Source organism: Labrus bergylta, chromosome 14, assembly GCF_963930695.1.
Source record: "Labrus bergylta chromosome 14, fLabBer1.1, whole genome shotgun sequence".
Classification (NCBI taxonomy): domain Eukaryota; kingdom Metazoa; phylum Chordata; class Actinopteri; order Labriformes; family Labridae; genus Labrus; species Labrus bergylta.
In genome coordinates this window covers 10051103-10064892 of record NC_089208.1, presented here as the reverse complement: position 1 = coordinate 10064892, position 13790 = coordinate 10051103, and the positions used below count along the sequence as shown (strand labels likewise).

At 38.8% G+C, this 13790-nt stretch overlaps 1 protein-coding gene across 3 annotated transcripts in view; it reads right to left on the bottom strand.

Annotated features, from left to right (window-relative positions):
- Positions 1-2407, bottom strand: part of LOC109981461 (roundabout homolog 2) — an 86398-nt gene extending 83991 nt beyond the window's left edge. For all 3 annotated transcript variants that reach the window (XM_065963120.1, XM_065963121.1, XM_065963122.1), the window contains exon 1: positions 1852-2407. In XM_065963120.1, the coding sequence (XP_065819192.1) occupies positions 1852-1906 (55 nt within the window). In that variant the 5' untranslated portion in view covers positions 1907-2407. The remainder of the gene's footprint in view (positions 1-1851) is intronic.
- Positions 2408-13790: the final 11383 nt, after the last annotated feature.

Genomic DNA, 13790 nt, shown 5'->3' with positions numbered 1-13790 from the left:
ACATTTTGCATATATCTTTGAGAGTTAAGCTTTTTGTGTTACACCCAGAACTATATTTCCCAGCCAGTGAGTCTAGTTTTTGAGGATCTGTCCATGGTGCTGAAGCTGGAAATTCAAGGTCTTGCAGAAAAAAAGCTGGTAAAGCACATGTTTTGCTGCCTGTAAGCGGGGACCGCTTTAATAAAAGTCACTTTGAGGTGACATCTGTCTACCAGGAGAGCTCAAAGGAATTCAATTTCAGCGTATGACCAAAAGAGTCATTTGATTGTCAAGCAAACAGCCCCATGTGCTGTCTCTCAGATTCTTTCTGAGATTTGAAAATGAAGTTTGAGACGTCAAAGCCGCAAAGTTGGTGTCAGCCCTCTAAGCCCAAAATCAGTAGTATTGACAAAAGACTTAAGAAAGATACAAACAGTAATAAGGGCACACTGTCAGTGTAATGTGAACTGTATTGTGGACGGACTGCAAATGCTCAGTATTATCCTCTCTAATAGATGACCTACTGTACTGCCACAGGGATAGACAGCTTATTCTCTGGAGAATCAGGTAACAACCAGTGCGATGAGCCTGGAAACAGACCCCTAACTTTGCAATTATTGTTTACACCATGAAATATATGAGTTGCTTAAAGCACAAGCTATGTAAAATTAAGGGAAAAGGCAAGTAGCACCTTGCAGTAGCATCCCAATGCGGTCAACAACCTCTAAAGTAACCTTAAAGTGCAATCATAACCTCCCTGGAAGTGCATCAACAAATACTGATCACTACAGGCTAGACAGAAAATATAGGATTGATTGCAGAGCCTTCAGATTACGTTGCTTTGCTTCCGATTGCACCACTTCGCTGTGACAAATAAACAAGCAACACATCATTTAAGTGTCCTGAATCCACACCCACTTTACGTGCTGATCACACCTGCTTTCAGTTTACTCCACTGACACAGATTTATGCTCAATGGGCTGCAGTCGTGCAAAACACTTCATGATAAGGACAACTCCTCTCAGGGAGTCTTAGCCCTGTCTCTTATGGATCAAATGTACAGTAACACATGTATAGTAGTAGGTGCATGTATGAGTAACTTGAAGACACTGACAGTCAGGGGTGGAATTTCCAGACTATGAGTAAGCATCTTCTCCATGGCACATTAGACGTTTCAGCTACAGGACATCCAGTTAGCTCCATCATCTGCCTGAGCAACCTTTCAGCGTCAGGCCACACAGAATATGACCCCGAGATAAGTCCACTCAAACAGCAAAATGTGAGGACTGTCCATTAGATTGTAAGTTTGCAAGACTTTTTGAGGGACTAATATGCAAGACAGCCAACACGTGAGATCTGGTCATTTAAATAGAGACAATAAATATTGAAAAAGGTCGCTCTCTTGTGAAAATACAAAAGACAAGTGAAAGTGGAATGTTTGTTTTCAGCTAGCACAAATTGGAACTCGCAGTACTTGTGGAAAGAAAATGGCAATTCCGAATCTACAGAAGATTTTACACTCCTAACAAATGTGCTCAATTAGAGCAGACCTTATGAATAAATGAGCAACTTTCGTCTGGCAAAGCCATTAAACAGTTGAGCCCACACTATGAGGTTATATTACACCAGATCTGACTGAACTAGCTATGATATGTCATAATGTGCGAAGTGCATTGACGATTTTACACATAGAATTAAGAGGCAGCACAGATTTAATATATATAACGTGCGGAGCCAGGCTCGATATATTTTTGAAGCACTTGAAATGAAAGGAGCATGGGTCGAATACGCGTCAGGTCACAGACCAGTCAGTTTTACTGAACTAAAACATTATTTTAACTGTATTTCAGGCAGGAATGTTTATACACTTACCGTGGGTTTGGGTGTACAAAAGTCCACAGAGAAATAAATACTGTAGAGGACCCATTCTGGCATATTGGCCCCGTGGAAGCTATAGGCGCATGAATTCCTCCTCAAGCGAAACCAGCAATCAATGAATCAATCAATCCTGTTTTCACCTGTGCGACTTTCTGACAATAACTGTCTCAGGTTATTAGGCTAAACGACAGCAATCAAATACTGTTATTTGCGCCGCGGAAAAAGCAACAATTCGCGTGTCCATTCTTCCTCTCCAAGAGCGCACCAGTAGTAAAGCAGCGGTCTGCCTGTCGACTCGCCGACACGTTGGGGAAATTTCTGCAGTCACCAATTGCAAACATTACCGACGCCCAAAGACACTCCGGTTACCAATGGCTTCTCCCGTAAGACAGCATTCGTCTTCTGGCACTTTCACCCGCTCCTACTGTAGGGGAACGCACCCATCCTCGCGCGGGACAAGTTGGTGAGCTGAGAGGTGGTGCTGGGCTTCAGTCAGAGGTGAGAAGCTGCACGGTGCAGCACAGCTCAGCCCCTCCTCTCCCCTCCGCTGCCCGGGGAGAAACTAACCGGAGAACATAACACACAATAGCTCTTTACAGTAAAACTCAGCAACACTTTGCATTATGGATCAGAATTTCTGCACAACTGGATTCTGTTCAATAATAATTATAAATAATCCCCCCCCCTTTATTCTGTAGGGCAATTCCACTACCAAATCTTATTAAGGCTCTACATACAGTCTTTGTTGCCTTATCAATTTGTATTTCAATGAAGTTGCTGCCTTGGTCATATCACGTTTTGTTTTCTTTCTCTCAATAACAGTCTTTACATATAGCGCTCAGAGGAGTTTTTTTTTTTTAATTGCAATGGCTGCGTGGCTGTCCTTAATAGTCAACACAAATAATTTCCCCTATAAATATGTGTTTTATTTGGATTGCTCTCATCTCTTCCTAACACCCTCTTAACATGCAGCATATAAAGGATGGTCTTTTAAGTCTACTTTCACACACTCATCAAATCAGGACAGGCCAATTAAAAAGCAAAGAAACAGCCCAAAGCTAATGTTCTTGTTTGCAGCTCTGCAACTGTGATTTTGAATACAGTCAATTTCACAGAAGCCATTTTTGTACAAACATATAAAGTATGCTTCTCTGTCTTGCAGATCTGATCCCACAGAGTAAATGCAGTATTCATTTTTTTTTGTTGTTGATTTGTTACTTTTTCTCCAGTTAACTTCACAGAAGGCCTGGACTATAGAAAAAAAAGACAATTTGGGATTACATTGTTCAAAATTGCGATATGAAGTGTTCTCAACGTTATACAAGATAGCTACCTGTGTTTACAACATGTTCTTTTCTGGAGGTGAAGAGTCCGAACAAGCCGAATAAACAGGACAAGAACAGAAACCTGGACTGTGACAAGGCATACCTCGATGAACTGGTGGAGCTGCACAAACGACTGATGACACTAAGAGAAGAGGCTGTTAAAGCCTTTTTTTAACAGCCAATTTGAAACCAATTACTCTAAAGATAGCTAATTGGCTCGGGATTTATCTGACAGCATCAAAGTGGTCTTGAAAGCATTGCCATTCAAATGTATGCATGCTAAGTTAGGTTGCAATACTTGTTTATAATAAATAGTTTTTCTTCCCCATTGTGATAAGTTCAGACTCTTGCAATGTGTTTTTTGCAAATGGTCATATTGCGATGACAGTGACGTTGGATTAATTTGTGCAGCCCTATTCTAAACCCTCTCCATTGTACAGATATTTCTATAACATCAGCTTAAAAACAGAGTGAATTCACTCAAATCATTTAAACAAAGCCTTCCTGTACTACTTTAAGGTATTTTATTTCCAAATTCCCCACGGTTGAAAAAGCTATTACAAAAGAAGCAAAGCTGTAAAGAAATGGCCCTTCTCTCCTGCCCCCTGCCTGAGGTGCTTATCGTGCTTTGTCATCAATACTGCTCAATATTGTCAATAACGTTATAAATGCAGTGGCTCGCCATGAGACGAGAGTGAGCCGGGCTGCATAAGGTGCTATTGATCCACAGGGTGAAATTAAACCATTTTTGGCATTGTGTTCACAGCAGTAGATCGAATAATAATTGTGGACGATGGGTAAATGGAGTGTGTATGAAGGTGGGGGTGTAAAGCGAACACAATCATTTAAGCTGGATGGATCTCATCCATCAGAGAATGACGCTTTCAATAGAGTTTTCCTGCATGATTGTTCATGTGGCAGCTCGTCTCAGGTACCGGTGTTGTGAAGACCTCTTGTTTTTCTTCAGAAGTGAGAGCTTTTATCTGAAGCAAAGTGCTGAAATATTGTTGTTGCATTTTGGAAAGAAAAAAAACAGAACTTACTGTATTTCTGTCCTCGAAAAAACCACAATGCAGTGCAGTACTGTGTCCCCAACAGTTTGTCAGACTTTATGCAGAGGGTAACCTTGACCCTATTGCCCGTTCTGTCTTTCATTAGTGCAAAGAGATAATAAATAGGCTTTTCCAGAAATTAATAACCTCACAAAAACCCATCAAGGTGAACTTTAATGACGAGAGAAGGAAACTTCAAAACACTTTAGTGCTAATTGTACCAAATGACAGTAATGCCACTATTCATCATAAGCACTAGAATATCTAATCCCACAAAGAGTTAGAAGAGTAAGTAACAGACATATTAGACAACTGAAATGTAGCTTAAGCCATACATCAGTGTCTTATTGCAATAGAGATAAAAGAACATATTCAGTCTAGACGCTGAAAAATGAAGTGCAGATTAATGAGCATTATTTAGTGACACTGTCACAGTTAAGAGTTCTAAATGTGGAGTTCAAAACTGTGTGAGCACTACTGTGCAAAACTAAACTAAACACAGTGAGAGCTTTAGAAAGCATTCAAATATTGCAACATTTGATTACAGCTATCATGGCAGTCTTTTTTTTTTTAGAAGAGTAACAACCTGGGACTGATAATACAGAATCAAATCATTTTGAAAAAGGGTTCCAGGTTCATACCGTGTAAAAGCAGTGGACCACAAACTTTGTTTAACATCTGTAGAAAAATGCAGTGTTGAGATATCATATTTGAATTTGTTTCATAGGGACAATGTAATTTAACATAGTTTCAATACAAAGCACTAAACCGATGTGCTGCATAAAGAGGATATGGCTATTGCTAATTTCCATATCTAGTCCCTCGTTGGGCCTTTGGGTAAAATCAACGTATAAATGTATAACATTTGATCACATAAAACCCAGTAACACTTCATGAGGATCCATTCAAATACATGTACAACCAATATGACAATACAAATGCTATGAAACAGTTTAAATTAGAGATTTAAGATACAATGTAAAAGTGGGTACAGCTCTGGTTTGCTTTCAGCCAGCATTTCTCCTTTTTTGTAGAAGATTTTAGGTCTGAGATTAATTTTTATTTCAGTTGGTAATGTGTTCCAGAATCAACCTTGTATTTCCCATATTGTGTGTATTTAAGTAAGTATATTCATATAACAGAGGGTAAGGCCTAGACCTTCTCTTTTGTAAAGTGTCTTCAGATAGCATTGGTTATGACTGGTGCTATTCAAATACATTATGGTTGATTGATTATTTCTATAGGAATGATATTAAGTTTATGTAATCCTACACAGGAAATCCAACAGCTCAGACTTAAAGATCCAATATGAAGCCTCACATCTCTTACTAGGTGAAATTTTAATATAAGCAAAAAAAAAACTCAGGAGAGACATTTTCAAACCCTGCTTGCTCTCTTGCTGTGCCTAAATTAAATGAAATCAGACCCAATAGGTAATTTTGTTAATCATAATACTGTGACTAAATATCATAGATCACAGAGCTTGGGTTACACGCCCACTGAAGATGGTCCACATCTTGGAATAATATCTAACAATATGTGCTTAGGAAACTGAAAAACAGCATCACAATGGCGAAATCCAGGTGGAAATTGCATCAGTAATTGCATAATGGCATTTCATGTGTAGCATAAGGTCAAAAAGAGAATGTGCATTTATTGAGTGAGGTGATTTGATGTTTATCTTTGAAGTCGAATAAGATAAGCGAGGCAGAAAAGACTCCATTCTTCGTCACATACGGAGACAGGCATGTTTCCTGGCAACCTGGGAATCTGCTGCCTTCCTCTCACCAAAAAAAAAAAAAAAAAAAAATGAAATCAAAAGGGGCGACCAGCTCCCATTAATCTACCTCTCCCTCACTGTTGATCACACATAGGAGACAGTGTCAAGGTCACAAGTTTTGTCCGCACCATTACCTACTCATAAGCATGTTTGTCCAAGCCAGGAGTGCTGGAGGTAACAGATGGTGTGTGTGACAGTGTGTTCATGCTCAGCCTCAGTGAGAATAGACAGAGTAGACATGTGTCCTGACCACGAAGCCCAAACCTGTACACAAGTGACAAACGCTTGTCTAACAGGTAAGGCTGTTCAGTCAAATGGACGCCTGACACAGTGTCTCCAAATGTACACTAAAGATTTAACTAGCTTTATATGTAAAAAGAGAGTAGTGAAAATATTTAGTTGACTTGATGTGGAAAGTATAATTAAAGAATGGAAGAAATATTAAAGGATAGAAGTAAAACTAATCAATCAGAAATGTAAAATGTCTAGGTAAATTGCAGCACTGCTGATGTAGTTTGGATTATTTCCATCAGTAATAAAATATGTAAAATAAGACGTAGACGTAGCTTTTGCTGTTAACTGATCATACCAGTTCTAATTGAAGTAACTTGATTGTTTTGTATCAAAGTCTGCCTCTAAATGAAATCAACTGGGCCCAAATCATATGATTTTGAACTGTAGAAAAGACATGACCTACGAGAGTTGTTGTTTCATGAAATAGCTCGTCAAAAACCTGAAATATTGTGGTGGCCGGATGAGCAAAAAGTGGATTGGTTGTGTAAGGGTGATGTGTTTAAGCTTACTTATTTTGTTTCAAACGATTGCGATAAAAAAGACAAGTCTGTTTAATTAATGTTTGTTTTGTTTTCATTTTCTTCTTCTGTTCCATGAAAATGAATAGACCTACTGTTTCACTCTGATCCTGGAACCTTTAAATGTATGTTGTCATGTAAGCTCATGCAGGCTGGGCTTATCAAGATCATTTGCACTTAATAGTACAAATGTTGCAGTTTACAAATTATCTTCAAAGCAACTTTGAAATATCTAAACATATCTAACTTCTGTAAGTCTTTCTGACATTGGGTTTGGATTGGACATTTTCTAAACTAGGATATTAGTTATAACAATTGTGCAACTGTTGTAAAGAAACAATAATAAGAATAGCCACAAAACAGCTAGACAGCCGTTTAGGTCTGGAGTTAGCATCTTAAGAGAGTGATAGCTAATATTAGACGGTTAAAAAAATGTAAACTCCCCCCCCCCTCCCCTCTTTTCCACTCCAATATCATGTTTCAACAAATAAGGAAAACACATAGAAAACAGTAAATTACCTTACAGTGGCCATTAGCTCCATTGAGGGATATTTTTCGAATACAGATTAATCCATTGATTATTATTATTATTTTATTTTATTTTATTTATAATATCAATCCCACCGAGAACAAACCTCTAGGCAGCTGGTGGCAGCTTGTAATTTTGGTACTATACTTCACTCCAGCTCCTATACTGCTCCGTGTGATAAATACATTTCGTCTTTGCCGAACTGTAAATTGTTCAATAAGAGATCAATTATGTTGTCATGTATTGTACGCCCCATCAGCTGCAGTGACGTGGGCTTTAGGTGGTTGTGGTTGGTTTCCGCCTTGCGCCTCTCCCTCTATTGTTCAGGTTGGCTGAGTTCCCAAAGTTATTAGGATAATGTGTGGGAGTGTTTTCATGGCTGTCAGGGAATCATCTTCTGTGCTGCTTTAAGAATGAAATATGGAGGTATACAGCGGCTGACCAAAGAGAGACACTGCTATCTGACTGTGGAAGCAGGGATGGTCCAGCTGTGTGATGAAAGAGCAAATCCCTAGAGATTTGCTGCTTGAGCAGTGCCAACACTGCATACTGAACCCCGGACCAAGTCATGAAAAGTGATGGTCATATGGCACACTATTATGCTTGGACATATGATGACATAAGCAAAGCCTTACAGAGTAATAACAACACAATTTGGCAAACCATGTTCAAATAGCCAAAATGCTAAATCAGTAGCTTGAGCTATTCCTTCAGAAGTACTAATTATTTTTTACGGTAGGGTGGGCCAAATGTTATACATTTTCATTGGGCCCAAATCCCTGACAGTGCCCTTGGTACAAAGGGCATCACTCTAAAATCTTTCCATATATCTCTCTACTTTTAAGAAAACAGATAGCATGCTCTGGGGTTGGACACATTAGATTATTACATGCAACCCAAGATAACAACCATGCAAGGGTACAAATTCTACAGCTGCAAAGCAAAGACAAAAATTGAAAACACACCGTTTTGTTAAGGGTTGCTTCCAGCTCTTGCTTTACAGTGATAGCTGGAAAACTCTGGCTTAAAATCTCAAACTATACCAAAACTCTTGGGACAGTTTTGAAGCTATATGTGTAAAAAAGACTCTTGAAATCAGAGCTAGACATCACAAGATGTCTCAACTCAAGAGATACATATAGTTTTCTGTCTTGGAGTTGAGTGGTTTTGTCAATGTTTTACCATCCCTTTATTCGTTTGCAGTGGACACAATGTCTCCTCTGTGTACCTTCATGCTCCACAAAACACCATTGAACTCCTGACACACCTTGCCAGAGTGGGAAAGAAAAGGGTCCAATCCATCCACCTCCATTTAAATGCTTTCAAGGTGAAAAAGGCCCATTCAGCTTCTGGAAGTGAGAGATGTACTTTGGAGGACACAAGTGAGCTATCTCTCTAGTGACATAGAGGTAGAAGAAAAAGCTTGTGTTAAATCAGGCGCAAGGGCATTTACACCATTTGTTTTTCCTCTGGATGAGCACAGGAAAAAAAAAATAGAAAAACAAGTAAGAAAATGCTGAAAGCAATATAAAGTGGGGAAAAACAGGAAGCACCGTGCGCTTAATATTTTCAAAATGGCAGATAATAGACTTCTCCCATGCGTGTAAACATTGTATTTCCATAGAAATGGCCTCTTTCTGTGTCTCAGACAGGTAGCCATGGGTGAGAGAGTTATGTAGCGTTCACATCCTAATGTTGATAAGATTTTTCTAAAATGTAAGCAGTTCTCTTGTTCAAAAAAGATTCCCAAAAAATTAGCAGAGAGACACAGTCTGAAAGAGAATGTATTGCACAATAAATAAACAAATTAATCAGATCAAATAGTTTTAATATACATTTTCAGTTGATAGACAACAAGCTACATGTCCAGTGTCATTTTTGATTTAACTTCCTTTCCTCCACTTTCCATGCAGAACAGTTTTTTTCACTGGGAACAAACGCGTTTAATGTAAAGAAGGTGATACTATACTATACTATAACTGAAATATTTACAATTTCAAAATGCATCTCTGTGAGCCCTACATTGCATCGTTGTCAGTTTTGTTTCAAATGTCACATATTATTCTCCTTTTCAACACGTTTAAATAAGTCTCGGAGCTCCCCAAAACATATATTTAAAGTTTATTGCCAGAAGTCCACTCTGATCTTGTATTTCATCATGCATATATATAGCTCTATTTTAGCCCTGTTCAGATCAGGCTGTTTCTGTGTCTATAGCTTTAAATGCAAATGAGTTGTTGACTTCATCCCTCTGAAGGTGGCTTGGGCTTTCTTGCACCATGCCCAATTGTTTACAATGAGAAGGCAGACTCAGAACAAACCCACCTGGGGGAGGGGTTACTGCCCTTTGTGATGTCATGAAGGGAAAATCTCCAAACGGCACCCACTTTCTGAAAAGTGGAGCGGGTAAAAGCTGGAGAGGATGGACTTTTCTCATAATTGGGGGGTTTTCAGACAGGCCAGGGACAGAAACAGTGAGTAACAGTGACAGTAAAAAAAAAAAAAAAAAAAAAGATATTTTAGAAATAAAAAAAAGTGATCTGATATATGTGCAGAAGCTTGCCCTACTTTTTTTAAGGACAACTTTTCAGACTATAATATGAAAAGTCATCTAACTGAAATTAATCTTGGCTGCAGGTATTTGGTCATTTTGAAAATAAGAATAGCATTTTAAATCAGATGGGGGGGGGGCATGGTATATTTGCATGTCTGTGAGGATATAATAAATACATTTTAGACCACTGACTGAAGAGGCACCTCACCATTTGAAGACCGTCTTCTCTCCTGGATAGATAGCGCGTGCTGCTCCATTAACAGGTCCTGTGATCCAAGCAGAAGAGTTCAGGTGTGTCAGGAAGTAGGAGTAGGAGGGGACAGGGAGTTAGACTGCAGATTGAGTGCATCACTTCCTACTCTGTGTTTTCTGGTCAGTCGTCCATGTTTTCTTGACCTATATGATCACGAGGTTTCTGGGTAGTGACCGAAGAGAATGAGACAGTGAATACAAGGAACAGAGAGTTGATGGCCTCCCTCTGCGTGACAGGCTGAGGGAATTTAGTGATCCAAAAGGACCTTGGAATTTTTGCTGCTTCTTCACTTTGGCAGGGACTGCTATGGAAGTTCATGCTGCACCCGAGGGTGCTGCCATATGGAAAGGTATGACAATATGTCTTTCTTTTCCTCCAACTAAAAGATGATTTTTTTAATGAAGTGCATTGTTCTTATTCACACTGAATTAAGTATTTTTTTTTGGAGATAGTGACATGTCCTATAGTTTTGTTTTAGAGTTAACAGTAAAAGTTGAATTTGATTTCATTTTAAAATGTTTACTTTGGAGCATTCAAGTGCCATTGTTTTAAGGGAACCAAGGTAAATAAAAAATGAATAGAAAAACAAAGCATACTTATTTCAAAGCTCCGGTCAGGAGCTTTAAGCCTGTTGTGAAACAAACTGAAATAAATACTCAATATAACCTGTAAAAGCAAAAAAGACAAATGGCAAAATGAACACCAGGTCAGTGTCGGAAGGGGCGAGTAACAGCTCACTGCTGAAAGGGCTTTTGTTTACATTTCCCCATGCAAAGATTCAAAGTGTTTGATGGGTTTCACTGAGATTTTTATTCAGAAAACATTACTCCCACATGAAGAGGACAGGGTCAGCCAAGACAAAAGACCTACAGCTTTTCTCCATTTGGGTCGCCAAGATCGACACAAAATGAAAGTTTCACAAAGTTTTAAATTTCTTCTAATATACAGTACACCAAAGCCATTTATCTGCAGTAGTAGATGGGGGGTGAGGGGGGAGGGAGTGTCTGTCAACTGGTTTTCACACCTTCACCTGATTTGCACTGACGTGTCAAAATGAATTGCATTGGAACAAATAATAGGCAAGTGGGAGCTCATTATAGAATAGTTGACACACAGTTGCATGCAAAAAGTTATGGCCTTTCATCAATCAGTCATGCACCAGACAAAGGTATAATAAGGTGCCACATGCAATGGTTAGCCTTGGTTTTGACCTCGTCAGCTCCTCGCTCTAGCCTACCAGCAAATGTTTTTCATCATTAGTTCATATTAGCATTTCTAGGACAGTCTTGAAAACAACAAGAACAGTAAACCCTGCAGCACAGGAATAGATGTAGCTTAACATGTCGGTGAGTCACTCAAGACCTTAAAAAAAGAAAAAGAAAACTTGTACAAGACATCTTCGGATACTCACTTGTAAATTGCAACCATCTGTGAGACAAATGGCAATACAACTCAGACCTTTACTTATATGGAAGAAGCATCAGAGCTGGGCACTTATCAGGATACTTACTATCCTGTCAATCGTTAATTATTGGCATCTATTTTTTAAAATTAATTTCAAACATGGAATGTTCATTTGAAAAATCATGAATTAGACCTTTAACCTCATTTAAATGTGGTATCCATAAATGTCCTTTTCTCCACTGTGTGGTGCAAGTGCTCCCTGACTGTCATTGCAGGAGCAGGTGGAACAATGGACACTTAGGTTACAGTCTACTACTTACCAATAAACAGAAGAGGGATCCAAACCCGGCTCTAACATAGTAAGATGGATCACGGACAACATGAGCAAGAGCATACTACCTCTTGTATTTTAGAGAGCTAATTGAATAACCAGAGGGAAGAAAGTAGTGAAACATCTTTTGTGTCCACTGCTGCAAATCAAATTTCCCTTCCAGGGACAATAAAGGTCTGAACTGAATCTAAATGATGACACTTGAATCCCTGGGACACCGAGGAAAGACATTAGTAATCTCCCCATCAGTCTGAACCGAACAGAATGATTTGGTTCCATCCATAGACTATATATAAAATATGGACACAGTCACAGTCACAGTGACTTCACCCCTGAAGCAGACTGTTAAAGCCTGACGACGGCAGTCCCCATATTGGAAACGTGTCTCAAACTTACTTTTGGTTAACCGCAGGCAAAGACGTGGAGCTGAGGCGGGATTTCAGCCACCTGGCAAACAGCTACGATACGCCGTCAGTCAGATCAGCCATGCTGCTATGCTTTTATAGCTATAACTTTTAATTTAATTAACGCCCTGTACAAAGTGTTACACAAAGGACAAGCATTTTTTAAACCATGGCTGTAAAATGTTTATTTTTGTCAATAAAAAAGCATTTTAATATGGATTAGGGTGATTAAAAAGACTGGTTTTTGCAGCCAGCCTCAAGTGGAATAGCAGTTTTCACTTTCACATTAGCTTAGCCTGACACTAACATACTGTAGCCACACTTTCTTTTATACATTGTACGGTATTTAGTACATAATGATTCATACCCCACTACACAGGCCCAACAGTACAATTCAGCTGCTGGATATTGAAACTGGTTGAAGAATATGTATATGAGCGCTAGTAAAAAAATGCATCACTGCACTTTTTAGTTCAACAGTGTTTGCAGAAGACACACTAGGAGCATATTGTTGCTTACTTACGCTTCCCAGAAGTTAATGGAAAATGTCACTTAAATGTTTCAATTTTGACTAAGGCTTAATGTGCAAAGTGATTTGCAATGAGATGATACTATCCAGACAGGGGGAAATTTAAAGTCATGAAGTTGCCTTTGTCACATTTTACTGTTTGAAGTTTGCAATCCCACATCAGAGGGCTGAAGACAAATAACACCTCATTAATAAAACCTTGAACATCTACACTATCTTCTTTATTTAATGATGAGTATATCTACAGGGAAGCAGTCCACAAAAATAAACTGCATCGACATGCTGGTGGATTGTACGAGGCTACATCACGCTGCGACCAAACTGCAGGATGTTCCTTTTAGCTTGTTGGTTTCCCTATGTTACCTCCAAATGGAAGAAACAAAAGAGAATAACAACCCCAGAGGTAACTGTTTTTGCTCACCAGAATATGCAGGTATGCATGCATGTAAAACTGAAAGCCTTATGAAATATATATTTGCAGTGATATGAAAAAGAACACAGTACACTGTATGGTCCCAAGTCATGTGTGCATACAAACCTGAAGAACGTATAAGTAATTAACTCCCAAGCCCTAGTCTACCCTTAGGAATGTTCTTTGAAGTTTAACTCTGTTTAATGTAAAATGCATAACAGAGTTTGTTGTTAGAAGAATATCAATGGGAAATCTGATCCGTATAGAAATAAACTTCTATTAAATGTGAGGGGGGAATCATCTCAACTGTTACATGTACAAAAGAACATCCGGAGGTTAAAGTCCCTATTTACATTATTAGGTTTAAGTACAGAGTAACTTCAACAGATAATTTGCGTACGTTGTAGATATATTGGATACATTTGTAACACAATAGGAGGTTAAAATTTCCCGATTTATGGATGTTTTGAAAACCTTTTACAAACACAAGCTCTAAAATGTGGTGCATGAACTTTCACTGCAGTATAAAAGTGTTTTTTTTAGCAGAT